This window comes from Panthera pardus, unplaced genomic scaffold, assembly GCF_024362965.1.
Source record: "Panthera pardus isolate Hobbes unplaced genomic scaffold, ASM2436296v1 HiC_scaffold_8, whole genome shotgun sequence".
NCBI classification, from domain to species: Eukaryota; Metazoa; Chordata; class Mammalia; order Carnivora; family Felidae; genus Panthera; species Panthera pardus.
Genome location: NW_026527013.1, coordinates 81,587,302 through 81,613,660, shown reverse-complemented (window position 1 = coordinate 81,613,660; position 26,359 = coordinate 81,587,302). Strand labels below are relative to the sequence as shown.

Here is a 26,359-nt window from a genome sequence, read left to right as displayed (position 1 = left end):
GGAAGGTACCTGATGCATTTCCTTTTTACTCCTGCCTGTGTCCTTCCAAAGGTCCCACACCATACCTCCCCCCCTCCAACTCCCAGTTGTTCTGTGATTAGAGTAGTTCTTTTTAGTTCTCCAGGGCTGGGAGCACTAGACTTCAACCATCTGGTACATCCCAAAGACTTCTAAGTTAATGGTTTTGCCCAGCTTCTCTGGAGAATTCTAATTAAGGCTGGGAATCTGATTCTTGGCTGCTCACTGAGGGAATCATCAGTAGTTCCTCTTGAGGAGAACGTTGGTGCCCTTGACTTATGCCTGTTGAAGTAACACTATGGGTTTGTACATTCCTGCTGGTGGGACCTTCAGACCCAGTATTTTTCATATTGGTAAAGAGTGTTAAAAAATGGATCTAGTTTAAACCAGTAGCAGGTGTGAGTGGGCAGGTTGTGACTTATCTAATCTGTATCCTGTTTTCAGATGGTGTCTGAGCTAAAAGACCATCTTCTGAGACACCTACAGGGTGTAGAAAAGAAGAAAATTGAACAGATGGTTCTGGACTATGTTTCAAAACTGGTTAGTTTTGCTTTTTTGTTCTCTATCATGCTCCTTCCACCCTGGTCTCCCAGTATGTAGCTCCCAGTATATGGTTCAGTTTTTCAGATTAGGTTTTTTACAGATTTCCTGTCCTCAAACCAGTATATTTGGCGCTGGAGATTGAATAAAGGGAAAAAAGAACCAAAAAAGCAATGTTATGAAAGTAGTTTATTGCAGTTCCTTCAAATGGTGATTTTTATGTTCATGGAAGGATAGAACAGTAATGAACTTGGCATGGTTGCCAAATGTTCATATGTCATATGTCATCTTGGCATCTTCTAGCTCCTTATTAAACCATAGGTAATGATTTCTGTACATGGAGGTTTATGAAGACATGAGAGAACTTGAATTTAAATTCTTAATGAGTGCCTAACAGCTCAATTAGGCCAGATTCTAGCTCAGTTGTGTAAATACTCCCACATTAGAATCTGCTGGTGGGATTGGTAGCTTATCTACTCAGTAGCCAGTAGTCACTCACTGAAGTTGTGTGATCCAAATTAATAACACCAGTCCATGTGTAAATAGAAGTGGTGTGACCAGTTTGAATTTTGAGGCAATCTTGAGTCTCTCAGAAAGTGTATGGAGTTCAGGCGTGACCCTACTAAGAACCTAGAAATAGTGTGGTAGACCAGTTTCTTGAAGTATTTAAATTCACATAAAGAGAAAGAACACTCCATTTCTCCAAGTTTGGGTAAGAACAGTATGCAAATGACCAGTGTGTGAACATATATGTTTGCATATATGTATTAGATATAGCCCTGATTGAATTTCTTGTTTAATTTTATTACCTTTTATAGTTTTCTGCCTTTATTACAATCACCAGTGTCTTTTTATTTTTTTTTAATTTTTTAAAATGTTTTATTTATTTTTGAGACAGAGAGAGACAGAGCATGAACAGGGGAGGGGCAGAGAGAGAGAGGGAGACACAGAATCAGAAACAGGCTCCAGGCTCTGAGCTGTCAACACAGAGCCTGATGCGGGGCTTGAACTCACAGACCACGAGATCATGACCTGAGCAGAAGTCGGATGCTCAACCGACTGAGCCACCCAGGTGCCCCTCACCAGTGTCTTTTTAAATAGTATCTTTGAATTTCACAGTTTTTAATACATTAGGTGAGGTTGGAATCCTCATATATTGATATTTACAAGCAGGGCATTGAAACTTTCTTCTTCGTCTTTTTTTCCCCCCAAATTTGTTTGTTTATTTTGAAAGAGAGCACAAGCAGTGTGTGTGTGGCCGGTGGGGGGGGGGGGGGGAGTTGGTGGAGAGAGAGAGAGAGAGAGAGAGAGAGAGAGAGAGAGAGAGAGAGAATCCCAAGCAGGCTCCACACAGTCAGCACAAAGCCCAATGCAGGGCTCAAACTCATGAACTGTGAGGTCATGACCTGAGCTGAAATCAAGAATCAGACGCTTAACCAACTGAGTAGCTCTGGTTCTCCGGCATTGAAACTTTCTTAAATAATAATAATTCTTTGTAGTAAAACTATACCCAGGAACTCAATTTATGAACGTGTTCTTGATCTTCCCATGCTGACATTAACTTGCTTTCTTTGCCCTTTAATAACACAATTATTTAACATGTCCATCTGTCATCATTCCTTCTGTTGACTTTAAATTTCACCTTCCAATGTGTTAAAGGATTTTTGTTCAGGCGTCATGCTTCCTTGCAGTTAATCACATACAACTTTTTTTTAAATTTTTTTTTACATTTATTTATTTTTGAGAGACAGGGTGAGACAAAGTGAGAGTGGAGGAGGGGCAGAGAAGAGGGAGACACAGGATCGGAAAGGCTCCAGGCTCTGAGCCGTCAGCATAGAGCCCGACATGGGGCTCGAACCCACAGATCGTGAGATCGTGACCTGAGCTGCAGTCGGACGCTCAACCGACTGAGCCACCCAGGCGCCCCCACATAAAACTTTTAACAGCAGTTTGTGTTAACAACCACCAGAACTAATAGGACCAGAAGTGGTAGAGCTGTAGCCTCAGAAAACTCAATACCCGTGACTTTCTGACTTGGCTGCCACTGATGGAGGCCAAATCCACCTGCTCCTGCCCAGCAGCAAACAGCCTTGTCTCCCAATCCTCTCAGGAGGGTGGCTGAACAGGCTTTCTAAAACAAATGGAGGAAGTTGCTGCAGAACCAGACTATATTGCTTATGAGTTATCTTACCTGATTTCAGCCAAAGAGAAACTGAGAATCTCTGTCACTGAGAATAAACTCTTATGCCTGTGCCTGTATGGAGATCCTTTCTGATTTGCCCCCTGTGCCCCCCGTCCTTAAGCCTACACGTGTAGTGCATGGACTCATGGCTGGCAACAGCCCCATGGAGACTGCTCTGTTGCTGACAAACTAGTCAAATGTATGACCTGGACTTGAAAGCAGTCTTACTCCACAGTCGACACTCAGGACCTCCATTCTCTTCTGTGTCTCCTTTCTTCTCACTGTCAGCCACTGACCTTTGTCATGTACCAGGCCTAGAACAAATCCAGTTGGACTTGACCTTCGCTGGTGGCAGAGGGCCTATGATTGAGGGCCTGTTAACCAGGCTGGGGAAGCTCAGTTGGGGCACTGCCTGCATAGACAGAAGGGTCTCTGTTAGACTCGGGTGTGCATTTTCAGTCTTTCCATTTTGGATTCCAGTGCCTCAGAACGGACTGCAGAAAGGCTGGTTCTGTGTCTGGGCACAGGCCACATGCCAGCTGCCCTGAACGTGCCCATCAGGCCTGCAGAGGGCTAGCTATAGGGACCCCTGAGGGAAAGGGTATGGGCAAAGGCTAACAGGCTGTCTTTATCCTCCAGCTGGATCTCGTCTGCCAGATAATGGAAACCAGTTGGAGAAAACACAGTCTTCACCCCTGTGTTCCCCACTTGTACGCAAGTATCTCTTGCTCTCTCTTATCAAGGTGTGCAAAGAGTTAAAACAACCCTAATTGCTGCCTGTTTGGGCAAAGCTTTTTTGGAAGTTAACAGTTGACAGCAGTTGTCACCAGCCCTGACACTGTCTATCTTAATTCTATACTCAGCATTTAGGGAATCGCCCTGTTACTTCACCCATCCTCTTTCCCTGACACGTGGTTGATGAGGAGGGAGGGACGTGTGAGCTCAGGACTGCTAGGAAGGGGAATTTCAATTAATACCATTTATCATTTATGTGCCTTCTGTCTGGTTAGATTCTAGGCTTTAGACTGATGGTCGCCATCATACTTATGAGGCTTTCAGCAGGGCCTAGCCTTTCACCATTAGCATGAATTCCATCTCTGTTAGGTACTCAGAGCCACTGCTTAGAAAAACAGGTTTTTTTTTAATGTATGTTTGTTTATTTTGAGAGAGCGAGAGTGCACATGAGTGGAGCAAGGGCAGAGAGAGAGGGAAGGATAGAATCCCAAGCAGGCTCCACACTGTCAGCACAGAGCCCCACGGGGCTCGATCTCACGAACCGGTGAGATCATGACCTGAGCCAAAATCAAGCGTCAGAGGCTTAACTGACTGAGTCACGCAGGTGCCCCTACAAACAGGGTTTTAGAGATTAACCCTTGGCTGACTGTGGCTGTGTTGTTTTACCCAGCAGTGGGAGGGCCAGTGCAGCTGAATTTAAAGTCTTTCACATCATGACCAGGATTCTGGAAGCTACCAAGAGTTTGTTTTTACCGCTGCCTCCCGGTAAGTCTTGGCTCTTCTGTCTTTTGTTGTAAGAAATTTGTTTTTTCTTCTTCACGTGGTCCCAGTCTTGGCACATTATGAGTTTAAGGATGTGATCTCCTGTGTCTGAGAAATTGGGTATCTGGCATCACCGTGAGAGATGGGCCTGACATTGGTTCTCTGCAGACCAGATCTCTCCAATTATTAAACTATGCTATGCCTTGTCACTAACTTTAGGGAGCCTAGGCTGGTCCCCATGCAGCTTGCTAAGATACTTTGAACCAGTGAAGATGATTCATGGAGATCTTTCTCTGATGTCTCCAGGCTTAGTTTATCTGATTGAGAAAGTTAACACTCAGAAGGAAGTGGGTCTGGCTGGGTGTCAGAACTTGAGCTGATTCTTATGTGCTTGGAAGCTAAAAATTGCCCTTAGGACTTTGAAACAGGAGCAAGTCAGGCCTCAAAACAACCTTGGCATGTGCGTATGCAGTCATTCATTTAATTGGTCATTTGTTCATTCAGTAAACAATTTGTTGATTTTTTAAATTCCATTCCATGTACTGTGCTAGAAATTAGAGCAGTTACAAAAATTAACAGAAGTCCAGTTGGGAACAGGTGTATATAAATCAGTATCCTTTATACAAAACAAATAAGCTCCCATCGGCTTTGTGTTCATTACATCTAAGTTCTGACAAGTGTTAAGCTTTATGATAACTATCACTACATAATGTTTATCAGCCAGTTTTGTTTATTTATACACATAAATCTATCCAATAATATACCAGTAATTCATTCTTTTATTTATTCATTTTAAACCAGGACCGGGGAGCCTAGGTGGCTCAGTAGGTTAAGTGTCTGACTTTGGCTCAGGTCATGATCTCACAGTCCAGGGGTTTGAGCCCTGAGTCAGGTTCTGTGCTGACTGCTCAGATGCTTCAGATTCTGTGTCTCCCTCTCTGACTCTGCTCCTCCCCCGCTCACATTCTGTCTTTCAAAAAAAATAAACATTAAAAAAAATTTAAACCAGTATGAGTATGGTGCCCATTTTATGCCCGTTACTGTTCTAAGTACTTTATATAAATAAGCACGTTTAATCTTCATAACAGTCCTAAATGGTAGGAACTTAAATTGAACCACATTAAATTGTCAATATCCAACCAGTTTTTGACCAACAAAAATGGCACTTTCATAGGGTTCCACTTATGATTCTTCCCCTTTTATGATGATGAAATTGAAGCACAGAAAGGCTAAGCAACTTGCCTAAAAGTCACACAGCTATTAAGCAACAGAGCCAGTATTCAAAGCCAGGCAGTCTGGCTCCAGAATCTGTGCTTTTAGCTACTATTCTGTGCTGTCTCTTGAATTTTATATTCCATTTGAATTAGTTGATGCTGAAACATTGACTATTTATGGGCCCAGGAATCCCCACAGCAGTCTTGGCTTGTCAGCATTTGTGATACATCCTTCATGCTTTGGAATCCTTCATGCTTTCTCTATCCATACACCTTATCTTATAAGAGCTGCTTGTAGTGGAGGTACAAAAAGAGTTTCTTTTGATTTTGTAGGGATCTGAAAGTGACCATTCATGAACATTATAGATGGCTTTAAATGATCCTGATGGAATCTGAATTGCAAGATGCCCTCTAGAAAGACTGAAGGGATTTCATGAAAACTATATTATAGCTCTCTGCCTTAAGCTCTTAATTATTTGTCATGAACACAAAAGACTTGTTAGAGGAATGATTGACACTTTCAGATTTGTTCACCGTGGATGTTCAAGCCTCTTTTGTAAATAAATGAACGTGACTCATGGGGAAAACATTATACTTGGGAGATCAGAAGACTTTACCTTCTGTGGAACATCACATTCTTCCACAGGCATGTGTAAGGAGGGGAAACATGGTGGAAAAGTGTTATCCATAGTGGCTGAGAATAATTAGGAGTACACTTAATGGTTTGTGTCCATGGGTCAAGTAAGAGCAGTATCCCTCTCTCCTCTTCTTTTAAATCTTTGTTTCCCTCATTTGACGTGGAAATAGAGGTGAAGTGAGGTTGGATCACGTGGGTGTGCATGTGTGTGTAAACACCGGTGTTTTCCCATGTCCCTGTGTTTGTGTGCTTGCTTTCCAAGCCTCCTGGATTAGTGAGAACTGTTTGAGTTCCAAGGGTCAGAAACTTGTAATCCATTTGGTTAAAGAGGAAAAGGCAACAAGGACCCCGAAAAGGAAGTCATGGTTTAACCATAGCTGGAGCATTTGCAGTTTGAAGGGAGCCTGGGTTCCCCTCACTGGCTACCTGAGGCCAGGAGCCTCGGAGGATGCGGACGGGGGCTGCAAAAGCTCTGCCTTGGAACTGATGCCTACTTGGAGCCAGTTGGCTGTGTTACTTGGAGCTGATGTGTGGAGGCAGCCAAGAAAGGACTGTTGGATGTGGGGCTGTGCCCTAGGGATAGAGAATGAAGCGTCATCAGGGGTTTCCAGGACACAGACACAGGGCTGGAGAAGGGATTTTGAATCCAGGAAACCTATAGGACGCTTATGTAAACTTTTCTTCAGAACTAATTTCACAACAGTTTTTAATCTTAGGAAGAATGTCCAAATCCATGTGAAAAATCTCATGTTGTTGATTAGTTAGTAAAAGTCACTTTTTTTTTTTTTTGGATTCAGAGAAGCCAGTGGACTCCTCCAGCTGTCAGCCCATTAACATCTGTTTGTGGGCAGAGTCCGCACTTTATCTGACCCTTGATGTGGCCAGAACTTCGGACTCAGTCCCTCATTGCTCATGATTCATGTGCTCAGAGACAGAAAACTCCATGACGGCTCTGAATTCAAGTTCCTGCTCTTTGGGCATCATTTCCTTGTCATGTAAATTCCTAAGATTAGGCTGTGATCCTTTGTTATTCCCTATCCACACCCCCTCAGTTTCCAATTCTCTACCTGTTGCCACGTGTCTCCCCCAATCCCTCCCTTCCTCTTTCAGGGTCAATGCCCTCATCACCTCTGGTGCAGGTTCATGAAGTAGCCTCCTGTAAGTCTCCATACCTCTTGTAGCAAAGTGTTGGTACTCCAGTCCATTCTTTGCCTGTTGCCATTTTAATATTCCAAGAGTAAAACTGAAATCCTTTTTCCATCTTGCTCAGAAACTTTCAGTATCCCTCTCCAGAGTCTAATAAATAAGATATTCCTTGCCGTCATTCAGCATTCAGTCCCTGCCAATACTCAGGGCACCCTGCACTTTTCCTTCATGGAGCTGGTCACATTTTTAAGAATGTATGTTTTGTGACTATCTGATTGTCTTCCCATCAGACCGGAAGGTGGATGGGAGCAGCAGTGACGTCTGTTTTGCTCATTATCGTGCACCCAGCTCCTTGCCTGGTGTCTGGAAGGCATCTGATTTGTTAAATAAACTAACCATTCCAGCCTTACCTCCTACCATTCCTCTCATACACCTGATTCCAACTCAGCTGGGTCATTTAATGCTTTCTGAACATGCCCTGTACTTTCTCACTTTTGGGCCTCTGTTCCTGTTGTCCCGTTAACCCAGCTGCCAGCTATTGGTGCGGGGTAATGTTATAGGCTAAAATTCCATAGCCCGCCTTCAAATTTAGCTCTGCCACTTACTAATGGTATGATTCTAGGCAACCTTCTTAGTGCCTATGGATCTTGGTTTCCCCATTTATAAAATGGGAATCAGGTAGTTCCCACCTAATAGTGTTGTATGAGGATCAAGTTGGCCGGTGCCTAGACTGAAGGCCTCAATACGTGTTTGTTATTTGTCACTGTTGTTCTACCATGTGCTCTGCGCTTCATAGACTTTGCTCTAGTTCTCAAAGCCACACTGTGGGAACCGTACTGGTGGCTCCATTTTAGGGATGAAGAAACAGGCTCATAGGGGCTTAGTTACCTATGGTGAGTAAGCAACATGGCAGGATTCTAGCTTTGGTCTGCTCATGACAAGCCTGGCTTTTTTTTTTTTTTTTTTTTAACTGTCTCCACTCTGTATGTTCTCTGACCTCATTTCCACACACAGGAATCACATTTACCCTTCAAAGGTCCCCTTCTATGCTGTCTTTTCCAAGAGGGCTTTTCTGATTATCTGCTGGAGTGCTATCTTCTTCTCCCATGGATGTTGTTTTTATTTATTATTATTATTATTATTATTATTATTATTATTATTATTAAAGTTTATTTATTTATTTTGAGAGAGGCAGAGACAGGAAAGAGAGAGGATCCCGAAAAGGCTCCAGTGCTGTCAGTGCAGAGCCCCATGCGGGGCTCGAACTCACAAACCGTGAGATCATGACCTGAGCTGAAACCAAGAGTCAGACGCTTAATCGACTGAGCCATCCGGCGCCCCTGTTTTTATTGTGTGTTGTTAACAGTGTACTTAGAACTCTAGGTTTCTGAGTGTTTGAGTAACCCTCCCCACAGGACTTAGGTATGAGGGTGGGCCATCCTCTCTGTTGAATTCCTATAGATATGCTATCTGACCATATTATTTACATTTTTCTTTTTTATAATTTACTTCAAGTAGACCCCCAAAGCCTTTCTTTAGGGCATACCCAGAGATCAGGCATATAGACTGTCCTCTTCTGGTCCAAAATGTTTCCTCTTCAACAATGTGGTCCCCATCTATCAGCCTTTTGGCCTGGCCATATGGGGTTTGAAGTTCTTCTGTTAATTGTTCTCTTTTGCCATCTTACTGTAGAATCGCAAACCTATTAAACTGTAAAACTATTTTTCATTGGGCAGGCCTTGCATTTTGTCTGTTTGCCTAGGAAGGGACATGAGGTGAAGGCAGTACATTCTTGTTGGGAACTTACTATGTACCCAGAGCACTACTTGGTCGTGATAACACAAAGAAGGAAACTTGGACCTTGTCTTCTAGCAGCGTTTATTTGACTCTAGGTGCCAAGGGACCAAGCTAAGTGCTTTATCTACATTACTGAATTCCTTTCCTCTGGAAGGCTGGGATGCTGGCCGACTGTGTTTACCCTCCTGATCTCTCTACTAGGTTTTCACACTCTGCACACGATCCTGGGTGTCCACTGTCTCCCTTTGCACAACCTGCTGCATTACATTGATAGCGGAGTGTTGCTTCTCACCGAAACAGCTGTCACAAGGCTCATGAAAGGTATGAGGCTCTGAGTCTGCCAGAGTGCCAGCTCCAGGCTGAGCACCATCAGGCTGGCTTCGCGGGTGTGAGCCTGTGGGGTCACACGGGGCCCCGCTGCACTCAGGAGTGCAGGGGGATTACCGGGCACTCAGGAGTGCCCTGTGCCCTGTTGAATGCTCTGCGTTAAATCTTGAAATTCTTAGTAGCGGAACAAGGGGATCCTCATTGGCCTTTTGCAATGGATTCCATGTAATATGCAGTTGGTCCTGTTCATTTCCTGTAACCAGCCTTTGGGCTCATTTGAAGTGCCTTAGACCTTCAAGAGGCCCCAAAGGGGCTTCTCAGTCCACACACAGCTATTACATTCCTTCTCTGTACACGGGGGCACTTGAGGATAGGAGACTCTGAAGGCTTGTTTCTCGAGAAAATGTCATGAAATGGCTTACTTTCAGCTGATTAACTCTGTCATCTCAGACTTAGGCTTGAAATGCAAGAAAAGTTAAGAGATGCAGGGCTTACATGAATTTGCATTCGACAGCCCCTAGTATAATCACTTGCTGAAATTACTCATTGTGGTATTTTATAGATGAGTTTTGTTAATGTGTGTTAAAGTATTTGCCATTCCTCAAGGTGCCTTCTGTTTTAAGTTAGTAAAATTGTTCTGTGGCTGGCAGCCATGTTCCACGCCATATAGAAACAGCTTCAATAAAAACAAAGCCCTTTTATTCAGAGACACAACTAAAATTTTCAAGGTACTGTTAGACTTAACATGAGAATACAAGGTTGGGATGTGTGTTATCAGAATGAACCACTGAAGTAGTATTTGGCTTGCTCAGATATTAAAGTGGAGGTTTGTTTTATTTGCCAATCTACCTTTCTTGTAGATCTGGACAATACAGAGAAAAATGAAAAACTAAAATTCAGCATCATTGTGCGGCTTCCCCCGGTAATCCTGAATTATATTTTATTCTCTCCATAAGCCTTGGTATGAACATCCTTCAGTTTCTTCTTGTAAAGGGAGCATTTACTTGTTTTGGGCTAAAGTCAACTGAATTGTTTCACTTTTCAGTCCTTTCCAAGAAATCCCATCCATCCCCACCCGTCGGCCGTTCCCTGCTGCGCCCACAAAGGGCTTGTTCCTCTGGCTTTGTACAGCCTGGCACAGCCTGCCTGAAGCACTGAGCCATTTTCCCCTCTTAGGAAACCACGCTAATATTTACGTCTGTGAGTCTGAGGGGAGGGACAGGGGAAACATGTGCTTTTGGCATTTAAACTGATAAGAAATTTAAATACAGGTGAGGTCAGAAGGTTCTGGAACTGCATTTCCTCCCTCTGTCATTTCCACCACAGCAGGAAAACATTCCCAGGTCGAAGGAAGAATGAGGAACGTGAGAGAAAGGGTTATCCAGACACTCCTTATTTTTATGGAGGATATTAGCTCTCTGAGTCAGAAATACTAAGAAAATATGAAATTCCACAGCAAGGTCTTCAGAGCCTCGGACTCCACAAACTTCCTGACCCTGAGAGCCTCGGCCAGCTCTCTGCTCTGTTTGCATACCTTGAACACTCGTATCTCTGGCATAGTCCTCCCACAAAGGGATGTCCGTTGCCTTTCTGGACCTAATCATCTTCCTTTGTAACACCCTCTCCTCCTCACAGCTTAGTGAAGCAAAGGCGAGGGTAGAAAACAAAGCATACTTTCCATGGCTATATCTCTCTGGGGAAGGTCTCTGAACATTTAGTTTGGTCTCTAATTTTTTTTTTTTTTTTTTTTTGCCTCAAACTCTTAGGGAATTATAATTTTCTGGGCAAGACATTGGCAGAGAAACATGGCTACAGACTTTTGTTTCCTATCAAGGTATCACTTAGAGTTGCAGGTACCCGATTTTGAAGAGTAGCAGATGAACTCCATTTTAGAAAAAGAATTTGGCAACATCAGTGTAAAGGGCCTCTCTTTTAGACTAGTTACTTGTTTTTAAATTTTTTTCATTTTTTTAATGTTTATTTTTGAGAGAGAGAGAGAGAGAGACAGAGTGTGAGTGGGGAAGGGGCAGAGAGAGAGGGAGACACAGAATCCGAAGCAGGCTCCAGGCTCTGCGCTGTCAGCACAGAGCCTTATGTGGGGCTAGAACCCACATACTGCAAGATCATGACCTGAGCTGAAGTTGGATGCTTAACCAACTAAGCCACCCAGGCACCCGAGACTAGCTACTTTTGAATAATTCTTTTTAAATTATTATTTTAAAAAAATTTTTTTTAACGTTTATTTATTTTTGAGACAGAGAGAGACAAAGCATGAACGGGGGAGGGTCAGAGAGAGGGAGACACAGAATCTGAAACAGGCTCCAGGCTCTGAGCTGTCAGCACAGAGCCCGACGCGGGGCTCGAACTCACGGACCGCGAGATCATGACCTGAGCCGAAGTCGGCTGCTTAACCGACTGAGCCACCCAGGCGCCCCCATTCTTTTTAAATTATAAATAGATACAAGGTACATTTACTTAATGCACTGTAAGCTATATTCTCCTCTCTATATTTTTTCCATTCTTTTATTGTTATTATTGACTTAATTTTTTTAGAGTAGTTTTAGGTTCACAGGAAAATTGAGTGGAAGGTGCAGAGATTCCCCATATGCCCCCTGCCCCTACATGCGCATAGCCTCCCTCATTATCAACATCCGCCACCAGAGGGGTCCATTTGTTACAACTGATGAACCTACACTGACACATCACAATCACCCAAAGTCCATGGTTAACATTAGGGTTCACTCTTGGTGTTGTTCATTCTGTGAGTTTGGACAAGTGTATGATGCAATGGGTCCATCATTATAGTATCATACAGTGTTTCCACTGCCCTAAAACTCCCCCTCTACATATTTTTCAATTTGCCTAAAAGCTTATTGGTCAGAAGATCTGTCGACTTTGGGATCATCCTATGAGCTCTAACATTATTTCCCGGAACCACGTGAAGAGACTGCTGCAGAACTATAAGAAAAAGGTGAGTCCGTGGGAAAGCACAGCCCCACTAAATGTTCTTTGGAGCCTGTCTGCCCACTTCAATGTATCCGTATAGGCAGCAATTGTCATTCTGTGCCCTTTTTGTAAGTTTGTGCTTGTTGGGGAGATTCAACTGATACCAGAAGTGGTTTCTCTTTTAGCCCCCAAGTTCCGTGATTCACAAGTCGTCATTCAGTGTGGAATTTCTGCCTCTGAACTACTTTGTTGAAATACTGACAGACATAGAATGCTCCAATCAAGGTAATTTCACTCCTCCACTCTTAGCATTTCCCTGCTGTTCTCTTGACACATCAGTCCCTATTCATTTCTGTGTAGCCTTTTCTTTCCAGAATACCCCTTACTTACAACTTAGTCCTTTCTGCAATTGATCTTGGTTTGTAATGTACAATTTAGTTCTTAGAGTAAATTACCAAAGGGATAATCACCTTTGAGGTTTTAAAAGGATTTAAGAGATTCAAAACCCATTTGGTTGCTGCACATGACCTTCCTTAGGGCTGAGGTTTGATAAATTTTAACCACACATTTTCAGAATAATGTGTATTACCAAAATATAAAAGAATTACAATTTCAACGAGCTGCGAGCACAATGTTATAGAAGTTCCATGGCTTCATAGTAACTCTTTTCTCCTCTCTCTTTCTCTCTCTCTCTTTTTGTTTTTTTCCCAGCCCTATATGCTTTTGAAGGACATGACAATGTGGATGCAAAATTTGTAGAGGAAGCAGCTCTGAAACACACCATGATGCTTTTAGGCTTGTAAAAGAGAAAATGCAATTATACCCGCCTCCAATAGTTTAATCTTGCTCATTAGCTTGACGTCTGTCAGGAATCCTTGACCAATATTTAAAATTGGTAACCAAAGTCAGAATGCGTTGTCAAGCCGTCTGACTTTCAGTCTGGTACTTGTTGAGACAGAATCAAACTGCTGTGCCTCATCCCAGTTTTGGACAGCAGACAAGAGGTCAGTGACCGACAGTCCAGGAGGCACGCAGTGTCATCAGTGATGCTCTTCCCTAGTGGCTTACCTTCCTAATGGCTTCCTAGGTCAAAAGCTAGTTTCTGTTGCACTCTGAAATAAAATATGCTTTAAAAAAATGTAGGGAACAGTGTGTAGAAAAACAGAAACTAGATGTGTCGTTGAAAACAACATAGGACAAGCAGAAAAATTAAATGTTACATAAGAACTGTATTTGGAAAGAGGATACTTTTTAAAGAGCTGAATTTGGACCAGGTCAAATCTGCTATTTCTAGAATAGAATAATTTGTAACATACGGCAGTGTGTACATCCAGTATTTAGAGTAGGATTTGTTTTTATAATGGTTCAGATGGAACTGTATGTATATGTTAAAGTTCTTTTTTTTTTTTTTTGTATTTATAAAAGTTTGATTTAGTAATATCTTGCCATTAAAATAAGAAACACTGAAGGTTTTGGCCTCTTTCATTTTCTCAACATGGCCTTTTTATCCCAGCCAGGAATCATGAGTCTGTGAGTATGTTCCCTCGAGGCCCCCATGACACCTAACTAGTTCTCCTATTTTTCTTTTTTCTTCCCTCTCTCTCTTACAGTGACTACATTCTGATCTATAATGGTAGTTGCTTGCCCGGGGTCAGTCTACCCTTTGCTTTTTTTCTCTTCACCCTGTTTTCCTGCAGTGATCTTGTAAAATTTTAACGATTATAATTATCACTAGCTGGTGTCATAATTCAACTTCTTTTCTGAAATCATAGTTGTGTTCCAAATATTGTCCTCCACTACAGAATTTCCCTTTTTGGTCACATATTTAATCATCACAGAGGCTGCAAATCTGGGGGCCTTGTCAGCATGTTAGACTTTTTTTTTCTCTTGAGAAGGTCATTGGTTTTCACTCCCTACCCTTTTCTTTTTCACACTTGCGTTTTGGTGTCTTTCTAAAGTCTGATTCCTCAGACTTACGCTGAAACTGGTCCTGCTCATAGCCTTTCAATGACTTGCCATTCATTACAGGATAGGATCCAAACTCCTTGTGGCTCTTACACAATTCCCCAACGTGAACATGCTGTTCTAGCCGGGCCAGTTTGCTGGGCCTTGAATTCAGCTTTTGTCTTCTTACTTCCAAACTTTGCTTAGGCTTTTCCCCCCACTTGGAATCCCCTCCTCACTTATTAAAATCTTAATTATGTTTAAGGGCCAGATAAAAAGTTCCATCTGACTGTGATCCCTGGCCATTCCAACACACAGTGACACCCTCCCCCTCTTAACCAGTAGCACACCTGTAATATTTAAACATCCATCCCTTTGTGTTACAAATTATGTTTCCATTCTTATATTGTTCCTACATGTATATTTTTTGGATCCCTAATGCAATTACTAATTCCTACAACACAGGATTTGTGTTTAAGTATACAGTATTTCTTTGTGTTAACCACACAGTGTTACTTATCATAGACACTTTACTTCTTAATAGCTTTCCAAACCATCCAGTTAGATTCAGGACTGACTTGTAGGCTGAGAATGAGATTAAATTTCCTTCCGGTCTGGCAGGATGTGGGTTTGCAAAATATTTTGTTTGATTTAGCAAAAATCAAATGAAGGAAGGAGGGATGGAAGGAGGGAGGGAGGGGGGTAGAGAGAGAAAGGAAGAAGAAGGAAGGAAGGGGAGGGGAGGGGAGAGGTGGGGAGAGGAGGGGAGAGGTGGGGAGAGGAGAGGAGAGGAAAAAGTGGTATTTCTTACTCCCAGAATTATGACACAAAATCCATACCTGATACCAATATGAAATACAGCTTGAATATATGAAGTAAAATCAGTTTTCAAATTTACTTGTGTATTTTCATACATGAGAAAATATAAAAACGGAATTAGGAAAATATACGTGGGTGAAATGCAATAAAATTAGAGTAATGAAATAAGTGGAATTGGCCTCATTTCCAATTCTGTCACATGCAAAGCTACAAATGTTTTCATTGGAATTTTTAAAAATCTGGAGTCAGAACTTAAAATAATCACAGGTTTATTTACATATAACATTGTAAAAAATCTAGATTTATAAGATAAATTTTTATAGCAAAAGGATTCTTTATTTGTAAAAAGAATTACCATAATATACTTTAAAAAGGACAAGCCTCCTTACTGCTTTTTATTTGATTTACATTTACCAACAATAATTTCAAATACAACTATTTAACAAAGTGAATTATACCCCTGTGTTACTTGGGATGTTTTCCTTTTTAAACAATCATTCTGTCTTTCCCTTTCAAGTGAATATATTCAACAGTATTTGTGTTTTTTCTTCTTTAAATTTTTTTAAATGTCTGTTTTTGAGAGAGAGAGACAGAGACAGAGTACATGTAGGGGAGGGGTAGAGAGCAAGGGAGTCACAGAATCTGAAGCAGGCTCCAGGCTCTGAGCTATCAGCACAGAGCCAACACGGGGCTCGAACCCATGAACTGCAAGATCATGACTTGAACCGAAAGTCAGATGCTTAACCTACTGAGCCACGCTGGCACCCCATTTTCTTCTTCTTTAATAAACAGAGACCACTCTGCCAATTTCTGTACGTCACTGAAATTTGATTTATTTTTCTTGCATTTTTATAGCCCCTGGACTATACATTTCTGAAAGGTAGTCAATATATAGAGTGAAAAAGAAAAAAAAATAAACACTACAGATATATGCCTTGCCATAACTGTAGGACAATTCTGTGTCCTACTTAACATCATGTAAAATATAGTAGTTGATGAGTGTAAAAGGAAGCCATGTTGTTCTCCACTGGTGGTCAATTGCAATATTTTGCAATAATTTGTATGTTAGAACTCTTATGCTGATATTTTCCAGCTGTGGATATGAGGAAACCTGATTGAAGTGTCTCTCGTTGAGAAGCCTGGATTGGTTCACATACTCAGATTTCAATTGGCTTTATAACAGGTTTTCTTATGTGCCTCATATTGGCCCCAGGTTCACTGGGCTTAAAAGGAGCCAAAGCGCCATATGGTTTTGGCAAGGGAAGAGCGGCCTCTGCCTCTGGGATATAGGCATTTGGACGTGGCTCTGCAGTTGTGTAAACACCGTTGGGTAGCTGGCGAATATCTGCCGCCAAGAACTCCTGCAAAGAATGATTTTTCCTTTTGAGTTTCCTGAAAACTATAGTGAAGCCAATTCATCCTCAGGGCCCAGCAGACACAGCTGGGTCTGAGCAGTCTTAGGCTGTGTTGACTGATATTCCCCCAAAGGGACAGATGGGTATGAGGGTGGAGTTGCTAAACACACACACACACACACACACACACACACACACACACACACACACAGCATCTAATTGGAATTACCCATGTTACCCAAGTATCACTCTGTTGCTGGGGTTTAGGGTTTATCATAAACTGGTTAGTGGGTTTTAAATTCACTATATTCCAGCTTTAATAGCTTTCATTACACACTATTTCCATGATTTTGAAAAAGGCTGGAGTAAGTCATTGGTGAGCAAATGTTAACAAAGAGGGAAATAAGGAGTGAAGTAGAACCAGAGGACAGAAGTGGTCAGCACCTTGCTTTGAACCTCAGGGTCCTCAAGATTCTGCCTGTGCTTCTGGAGAATAGAGGAATTTTTTACAGCATTAAAAAAGAACTCTAAATAATGGAGACAGGTAAATGACAGCTGGGACGTCATAGGTAAAAATGAATGCCCTAAAAAATAGAGTCCCAGGCAGTGTGGAAATTACAAATCTGACCCTATTTTCAGGCATTTCTAGTGTGTGTTTGGAAGGCATGTCTTCTTGGGATAGGGAGTGAATAGTGATCCTTTGGGGGATATCTACTTGCCAGTCTGAGAGTGAGCTGTAGGTCCCCAGAATGTAGTTTTCTTAAAAAGAGATCCTTAATGCCATTTTAAGAATACTAGAAGGTCATGGGAGTAGGCAGAACTCGGCACCCGATGTGTAGGTCCAGTGATAGACCTAGATTTAGGTCAGTGGTTGGAGAAGAAAGCTGTGGCCTTGAGGCCTTTGATGCCACCAAGTGCATAGTCTGCAGAAGGCCGTGACAACCTTCCCAATCTACCTTGGTGGTCCCAGTGGCCAGACATGGGAAAGTAAGGTGTAGCCTGAGCAGGGGTGCAAGGACATAAAGCCCTATGGATAAAACCAGTGCCAGCCTGGCCACTGTCCTGCCGGTGGGAGTCTATGGTGTTCAGCCACACTAGCCCAGGATGTAAGTCTGGGGGAGGGGGGTGGTTGGTGCTTGATGAATGTTTTCTGGAAAATATTACCGCACTTGGGATGTTATTTTGACTTGTCCCCTACATCATATCTTAATAAAAACAAAACTCCTTTCTACTGCTTGTTGGAACTAGGTGTGTGCTAGAGTGGGAGGTTTTTTATATATTTTGGGAAGACTGAAATCCCTGAAAATAGCCCTTCCTGCCACACTGGACAAATGCAATATAGAAGACAAAGCTTACCTGAGATTTTTCAGCGATGGCCAAAGCATACATTTCTTCATCTCGAAGTACCTTCAGCCATTCTCTTTCAATGTCTTTATTGAGTGGCAGACCCTTTTCTATCCTGGAATTGCAGGAGAAGATGAAATCTTCTTTATCCATGACTTCCTTTTGGAGTTCAATGGCCAGAGCCTGTTTCATGGAAAGCTCAGCAACAAGAGCCATCATTTTTTCCGTGGCATCTTTGATCTTTTTCCGGTAGCCGTTCATCTAGAATGAAAGAGCCCAAGGTTTAGACTATGTATACATTAAGAAAATGGCAGGCTGCTGGCTGTCTAGAATGGTGGGGGGCAGTCTTGGCTGGAGGACAGAGAGTTTAAGTGGGAATTCAGAGGAAATAAGAATTGGAAGAGATCTCAGAGATTGAGCCCAATTCCCTGGCTGTGTAAATAAGGCCCTCCTCTCACAGGCACACACACTCACCTCCACACCTGGAGAGAGCCTGGCCCTGGGTAAATAAAGACAGGAGGGAAAAGAAACCAATCTGTTCATCTACTTACTGGAGTTCCAAGTGGATAGCATGGAGGGAAATAGTCCCTTTATTTTTAAGAGGTGATAAGGAGAAGGGAAAGGGTATTCTTGATGTGTAAGTTCTGGCCTAATTTTGCCATGTCTTTAATTTGTCACCTATCCAGTGGAAAAAAATCTGGTAGAAAAAAAAACTACATTTAAAAATTACTCTTTAATTATACGAGATAATCAGCAGAGGTCCTGTATTCTGAAATGATTTTTAATGGAAAATATCATACCTCAATGTGGTTGCATTATTGATCATAATTCCTGGGATGCATCATTATTAGGTCATAAGCAAGCATGAGTTGAACTGGGGAAAATCTGGTCAATAATTTGAAATGAAATGTTTCTTGTTCTATGGGTATGTTTACCATTTCACATCAGCTAGTTATCATCAAAGAATTAAAAGATAGGACTAAGTGGAACATAGGCACCCAACAAAATTAAAACTGAAATTTTGCTGAATGAAGGAATTAATAAATTCTATTCTATTCTATTTTAATCCTTCAGTCTTTTGAATAAAGGTACACTGGGACCTGAATATGAGCTTCCAAAATCTACAATGGGCCTTGAAATACTTTATTCTCCTAATAGAGTGGACACTGATCTATCTGTATATTTGCTTAGAGAAATATTGCTGTTTGTGATTTACCTTCCTCTGAAAATATGTCTAATTGTTATATACACATTTTGTCTCTTTAAAGGAAGAGGGAATATACATTTTAAAAACTGTTCTATATTTTAAGAAGCATACAGTGAATAAAAGCAACTACTTTTTAAAGCTTCAATGGTGAGTCATTATCTTAAATTTCATTAATCAGTTATGGTACACTTGAATGTTGTGTGTATGTGTGTAAAGCTAGCCAACCTCCTTATCTCCTCCAAAAAAGGATGGTATTATTCCCGGTTGCTCTAAGTCTTTGTTTGGGATTTCCCATTTTCTGTTCATTTGGGAAATTTGCAAGTGGAGCCATAAGCTACCTGGGAAAGGTGAGAGATTTGAGATGTGCATTCTCGTTGAGTTCCTGCAAGGAGCTAGACCACTTCTCAACTACTCAATGCTTGCAACAACTTAAGCTGATATCAACACCCATTTCACAGAGCAAGAAACTTCATTTTAAGATCATTTATGTATCTTTCTCAGGGTCACTCCCTAGTATTGGCAAATCACAGATCTGGGGTCTGAACCTTTCTACCTTCTAGTTCTGCCTACTATAAGGAAATCCTAATTTTAAATAAAAAGAGAAAAAGCCAAGTAGATAGCACTGAAGGTGGGGAAAGGTACGGGAAGATAAAGCAGTAGGCTAGACTCCGCTTGCTGGATCCCGGGTAGCAGTTGTCACCATTTGCATTTCTCTAGCATTACAGCTGACTTCCGGACTGCCAACAGATTTGACAAGCCAGCCCTCAGTGACGACTGGACTTCCCCTAAAGAAAGGGAAATTCATTTTGCAAAAGGAAGGAAGGCAACATTTAAAGAAACATCGGGCATGCTAATTCAGGCAAAGTTCATGAGCCTAAAAGAGTCTTAGCATTTCTTATTTGATGAGGTAAAGTCGTGAATTGCCCATGAGCCATGGATCTGATGTGGAAGTCTATTAGTGAAAGTCATCAGAGCAGGTGTGTAAATGCCAAATAAAAATGGCAAAGGAGGCTCGAGGTTTACAGTGATTTTCTGTTTATTTGGTGAGCGAGAACTTTCTAGAATGGGACTGACTTCACTTATTCAATAATTTTTTTCTCTCGAGTTTAGTACACGCTGGCCATTGGGGAAATTAAGGACGAGGAACAGCCACTGTGCTCAGGAGCCCACCATCATGGGCTGTTTACCTGTCTGCCAGCACTAGGTGTGGACAGTGTGTCCATTCCTCTTTGTTCCTGCCCTCACACCTGGCATCAAGGGAGCACGCAGCAGGTTCAGTAACTAAAATCCCTGGGCTGTCACAGCAGATGCTCCAAGGGGCCCAGAGGTCAGGTGAGCAGCATCTCCTCTGAGTGTCCTACGGTGCCAGGTCCTGCCTCACCTAAATTACCAGCCTCCTTCCTGCTGGTGGCCCCTTTCAGCGCAGCTCTAGCAGTCCCAGCCTGACCCTGGAGCTTTGAATCAGCAGTCCTCATATTTGAAACTTAAGAAATCGGGAAGCTCCACATGACTGGTCTTTCCTCACTAGTGTGGCCCTGTAGTGGCTTCATCCCAAGGACTAACAGGCATGGGTGTTGTGTGACTGACTGCTGTTCTCTTTAATGGTCCCGTCCATTTCTGGGTTCTGGCTGGGTTCTGGATTAGGGCTGTTTTCGTGCAGACCGCTGGGTAAGTGAGGCCCTCTAATCACAAGGAACTAGAAAGGATTTAAGTTGGCACATGAAATATAAAGGTATAATTGTCGTAGTTGGAGTAGGTGGCCTATTCAGGGAAACTTGTAAACTGTCATCAAAAAGCTTAAGTTTTCCCAGTACAAAACAATTCATTCAGGGGACAAGATTGAAACTCATTTTGGACAATTCTCTAAGAGTCCTCTTTACCTTTTTAATTTTACATCTTTATGTTTCTCTAGTCATAAAGCCAAATCTCTTCAGTGCTACTCTCGATAAATAAAGCAGACTGTGCAAAATGACAGGTAATAAAGGAGTAAGGGCAGGAGGGAGAAGGCAGGGTCTCAGGCAGACCTTCTTGGCTAAGAGCAGAGTGTCCTGTTTGCAGGCCTGAGTTTTGCTGCAGAGTCTGTCTGTGAGCCGGGAGACCTGTTCATAGATGAAGTCCTTCTCCAGTAACTTCTCCTCCTTCTTGGCCAGCTGTAGTTCCAGCTATGGTTGAAAACAATTTCAGTAAAAAGGAAAAAACAAAGTCATGTAACTCAAATTCTTCTTTCTTTTAAAAAAAATTTTTTTTTAAATGTTTGTTTATTTTTGAGAGACCCAGAGACAGAGCACAAGCTGGGGAGGGGCAGAGGGAGAGGGAGACACAGAATCAGAAGCAGGCTCCAGGCTCTGAGCCTGATGCAGGGCTTGAACTCATGAACTGTGAAATCATGACCTGAGCCGAAGTGGGCCACTTAACTTACTGAGCCACCCAGGCACCCAAAAATATTCTTTCTTAATTAGAGCCCTATTTTTTTCCCCTTAATGAAAACAGATTGCTTTTATATAGTTGCCAAGATATCTCTGGAAAAGTCTTTAGCACTGGTCTAAGTCAAGACTCTCCTTGCTCCCAGCCCCCTGCAGGCAGCTCTGGGAGTTCTTCCTTCCCAAGGTAGGGGGCAGCCCTCTCAGCTCCATTTAGCTTCCTGTTGTCATTCCTCTGATACTCTCCCTTCAGGAAGACAAATTAATCCACTAAAGATGCCAAAATTGTTCCTTTGGGCTATGAGACAAAAGTGGGCATCTAGAAACCACACAGGTTTTACTTCTTTTTGGCAAGCATTTGAAACAAGCTTAGGTTTTGTTAAGGGATTACAATGACACAATTGTTAGTGGCTAGAATTGTGAGGGATAAATCTGTCTGCATAAGATGGAAATAGCACCACCGATATCTGTGACACTGATCAACAAGGGGCTAGTAGGTACTACTGTCAGAGGAATGCTTACCGAATCTAATTTTTTGATCATTTCTTCTTGGGTCATATCTTTCCCTGGAATGAAGCGGGTTCTGTTCTCACCCTCAGGATTTATAAGCTGTTTCTCCAGGTCTCTTATTCTGTCTGTGCACTGTGAAAACTATTAAATAAGAAAGAAACATTAACTTCAAAACTAACCCTCTTGCTCCATAAATTTTAAAATCACATGGCCCATGGTCTTTAAAGTCTTCCAGTGGGATCAACCCAGGGAAAGGGGCAAGAGAACTCTTTTTTTTTTTTTTTAATTTTTTTAATGTTTATTTCTGAGACAGAGAGAGACAGAGCATGAGTGGGGGAGGGGCAGACAGAGAGGGAGACACAGAATCAGAAGAAGGCTCCAGGCTCTGAGCTGTCAGCACAGAGTCCAATGCGGGGCTCGAACTCACAAACCATGAGATCATGACCTGAGCCGAAGTCAGTCGCTCAACTGACTGAGCCACCCAGGTGCCCCCAGAGGACTCTTAACATCCCATCAGCTGGGACCTGAGGTTGAACAATGTGTCTGCCCACCCATGGTGCCATGAGGATGATGCCTGTAACTGACCCTCTGAAGTAAGTCTGCGAGTTCAGAGCCATTAAAGAAAAACCTGATCTTACAACCAGACCTTTGACTATTTACCATTTTGTGTTATACCCATGGGATGCTGCATGGTCGCAGAGCAGAGCTTTTTATGGAAGATTGTTCTAGAGGCCAAAGTAGACAACATACAAAGCAGACAACATCCTGGACTCCAGTTTAAAACCCTTTGTTGGCAATAGGTTTAATGGTGTTGCAAAGAATGAAGTTCTTAACTAGGTCAATACAATGTACAGTCTGTGAGGTATAGCCTGAACCATTTATATCTTTTTTGTTAACCACCTAATATAATGCTTTATATATCAACTATATTTATCGAGTCAAGGAGACTTTGGAGGTGAAGAAAATAGCAGTTCACACATAGTTTTTATATGGAGAGATGTGGAACACATTGAAAACCAAGAGTTATCATTTTAAACCTACTGAAAACCTGTAGAATCTTGGGCAAATCATTTATCTTCTCTAAACTTTAGTTTCCTCAACAGTCAAATGGGAAGATAAGGCCCAACCTAATGGGGTTGATTACTTAAATGAGATACCACATTCCAAGTGGTATTTATACTTTACACACTTTACAACGTGTCCCAGAGTGATATAGGTAGTATTTAATTTTTAATTTATGTATGCTTCTCCTCCTGACAAAAAGAATTCTAAGTGGTGACATAAATAATTTATTCTTTTTCCTTTTTCTTCCTCTCTCTCCACACTCCTTAATTGCCCTTAATATGGAGTTAAAGTATACATCTACACATAATTAAGCATAAATACATTATTGTATTTTTTTTATTTTAACTTATTTTTTATTTTTGTAAATTTACATCCAAATTAACTAGCATATAGTGAAACAATGATTTCAGGAGTAGATTCCTTAGTGCCCCTTACCCATTTAGCCCATCCCCCCTCCCTCAACCCCTCCAGTAACCCTCAGTTTGTTCTCCATATTTATGAGTCTGTTTTTGTCCCCCTCCCTGTTTTTATATTATTTTTGTTTCCCTTCCCTTATGTTCATCTGTTTTGTCTCTTAAAGTCCTCATATGAGTGAAGTCATTTTTGTCTCTCTCTGACTGACTCATTTCACTTAGCATAATACCCTCCAGTTCCATCCACGTAGTTGCAAATGGCAAGATTTCATTCTTTTTGATTGCTGAGTAATACTCCATTGTATATATACCACCTCTTCTTTATCCATTCATCCATCGATGGACATTTGGGCTCTTTCCATACTTTGGTTATTGTTGATAGTGCTGCTATAAACATGGGGATGCATGTGTCCCTTTGAAACAGCACACCTGTATCCCTTGGATAAATGCCTAGTAGTGCAATTGCTGGGTCGTCGGGTAGTTCTATTTTTAGTTTTTTGAGGAACCGCCATACTGTTTTTCAGAGTGGCTGCACCAGCTTGCATTCCCAATTATTGTATGTATTATTAACAATTGATATTTCTGTTTCTTAATTAAGAAATTAAATAAGGAACAAAAATATGGTGCTTGTTTATCAAAGCAGTACCTTAATTGCTCTGGTTTCCCCATGGGTCTTTGAGGAAAAACTGTTTACTTTTTTTTTTAAGTTTTTATATAAATTCCAGTTAGTTAACATACAACGCAGTGTTAGTTTCAGGTGTAGAATCTGGTGATGCAACACTTCAATACAACACCCTAGACTCATCACAGCAAGTGCCCTCCTTAATCCCCATGTTTACTTTATTGATATAAAATAGTGTTGTGCTCTAAAATAGTTCACATGATTTCCAAGATCCCTGAAAAGGAGCCATTATTATAAGCACCGGGAAAATATGACTCATGATAATCCTTGGATTAGACTGTTGGACAATTAAAAAATGTTTCAAACAACTGAGAAAATGAAAACCTTAAGAGAATTCTGGAAATGATGCAAAAATGGGAAGACTTTACAAAAAAAACCCAAAAACATTGCAGCTGTAACAAGTAACAGGATGTGACAGGGATCTGGCACAGCAAGGCAGAGTACAAAAATGACTTGCCTAAAGCTTTAAATTTCATATCATGGCCTTCAAAGGACCCACATGATTAGTGCTAAGTAGACAAATAATTAAGTGCAGTTGGAAGACTAATGGGAAACTTTCTATTCAACAGTTTTGTTTTGTTTTGTTTTGTTTTGTTTTGTTTTAGAGATGGAGCGTGAGCAGGGGTGGGAGGGGCAGAAGGAGAGTGAGAGAATGTCAAGCGGTCTCCATGCCCAGACTGGTGCCCATCTCGAGGCTAGATCGCAGGCCCCTGAGATCATGACCTGAGCCAAAATCAAGAGCTGGACACTTAACTGAGTGAGACACCCAGGTGCCCCTGTTCAACAGTCCTTAAGCTTAGAATAACCTGGCAAAACAGGTAACCGATGGTAATACATAGTCCATATTGTCTCAATTCATTTGCAGTCAGAATGGAAAAGGCTCATGTCAGGCATAAATGCATAAATATTTTCCTCTTGGGTAAACTGAATTCGTATTTTACACCAGATAACTGTATAATGAAATGCCAAGTGTGTATATTTTAAGAACAATGAATTTTATCCATTGACTAGAAGTATTGATTTGCAATTAACACAAATAAAATGCTTACACAATAGAGAGAGAACTTTTCTGTTGTGGATCTTACTGAATTTAAAGTCCTTTTGTTCTGCTGGGCATCTTGATAGTTTGGTATGGACAAAGATGGCCCTGAAGCTGTGTTTTGGGAAGGAGCTAGAGAAAGGCAAATTATTCTGTAAAATCAAGTGGGACAAGTATGGAGTGCCTGGAGGGCAATCTGGGGTGGGGGTGATGTGGAGAGGCAAAGGGGATGAAAGATGGAAAGACAAGCCAGTGAAATGGAGGTAGGCCAGGGTGCTGCATGGGCTAACATACCTGGGGACTGTTACCAGTGATGGGGTGCCCCACAGAGCTCTGTAGGGCATGGATAGCTGATAAGGAATTTATAAGTTCTTTACATTTCTGTAAGGTATCCCATCATACTGTTGCCCCAAATCTCCAATCAGTTCATAGACAAAGATCTTGCATGAATGATTTTGTGTCAGTAAGCTGAAGAAGGAGTGACTCCTGAGTTTTGCACTGACATGGCACGGAAGTGAACCAGGCACTGTTGTGTGTGAGCTGACGAGGGGATCCCCCAAATGAACCACTCATTGGTAGCAGGAGTCAGAGCCATAGGAATCCTGGGGAGGCTACCTTGGAGACCTGAGAGATGCCTAGGGGTGTTTCAACCAATCCATCTAAATTGGGCTACACTTATGGAGGAAATCAATAGGAGAATTTATGGCTCAAAAAATAAACACTGGAATCCTATCATTGATATAGCATTCATTCATTCAAATGGCATAAAACATGGAAGTGGACCCATCATCTAGTTCCACAAAGTCACGTGAATCGCCATGACATGATTAAATGAAAACAAAACAAAACAAAACACAAACCCAGGATCCACAACTGTCTGTAGCATGAGCTAATGAAAACTTTTTACTTGTACATCTTGAAGAAGACCAGAAGGATCTCTTCCAGATTTTTGATAATTTTAATAGTGATTATATATTGGGGATGGAATTTTATTTTTTAAATTTTTTTTAATGTTTATTTTTATTTTTGAGAGAGAGCAAGCAGAAGCAGGAGAGGGCAGAGAGTGAGGGAGACAGAAGCAGGCTCTGGGCTCTGAGCTGTTAGCACAGAGCCCGATGCGGGGCTCAAACCCATGAACTGTGGGATCATGACTTGAGCTGAAGTCAGAAGCTTAACCAACTGAGCCACCCAGGTGCCCCTGGATTTTTTTTTTAATTTTTGTATTTTTTCAAAACTTCATTAACTGAACATGTTTTA

General features: G+C 41.7%; 2 protein-coding genes across 10 annotated transcripts in view; one reads left to right on the top strand and one right to left on the bottom strand.

The window, feature by feature from the left end:
- Positions 1 to 13,772, top strand: part of GSAP (gamma-secretase activating protein) — a 205,123-nt gene extending 191,351 nt beyond the window's left edge. For 5 of the 7 annotated variants that reach the window (XM_053898187.1, XM_053898188.1, XM_053898189.1 and 2 more), the window contains 8 exons: positions 463 to 558; positions 3,380 to 3,450; positions 4,146 to 4,240; positions 9,233 to 9,352; positions 10,219 to 10,280; positions 12,228 to 12,329; positions 12,490 to 12,589; positions 13,016 to 13,772. In XM_053898187.1, coding sequence (XP_053754162.1) covers positions 463 to 558; positions 3,380 to 3,450; positions 4,146 to 4,240; positions 9,233 to 9,352; positions 10,219 to 10,280; positions 12,228 to 12,329; positions 12,490 to 12,589; positions 13,016 to 13,107 — 738 coding nt within the window. In that variant the 3' untranslated portion in view covers positions 13,108 to 13,772. Of the gene's footprint in view, positions 1 to 462; positions 559 to 3,379; positions 3,451 to 4,145; positions 4,241 to 9,232; positions 9,353 to 10,218; positions 10,281 to 12,227; positions 12,330 to 12,489; positions 12,590 to 13,015 lie in introns of those variants that run through there. The other 2 variants (XM_053898190.1, XR_008420570.1) reach the window with 2 other exon arrangements.
- Positions 13,773 to 15,177: 1,405 nt separating this feature from the next.
- Positions 15,178 to 26,359, bottom strand: part of CCDC146 (coiled-coil domain containing 146) — a 116,953-nt gene continuing 105,771 nt past the window's right edge. The window contains exons 16-19 of one of the 3 annotated variants that reach the window (XM_019451266.2): positions 21,916 to 22,044; positions 20,998 to 21,135; positions 17,779 to 18,027; positions 15,179 to 16,428 (exon numbers count right to left, since the gene is read on the bottom strand). In XM_019451266.2, coding sequence (XP_019306811.1) covers positions 16,225 to 16,428; positions 17,779 to 18,027; positions 20,998 to 21,135; positions 21,916 to 22,044 — 720 coding nt within the window. In that variant the 3' untranslated portion in view covers positions 15,179 to 16,224. Of the gene's footprint in view, positions 16,429 to 17,778; positions 18,028 to 20,997; positions 21,136 to 21,915; positions 22,045 to 26,359 lie in introns of all 3 variants that reach the window. The other 2 variants (XM_019451265.2, XM_053897167.1) reach the window with 2 other exon arrangements.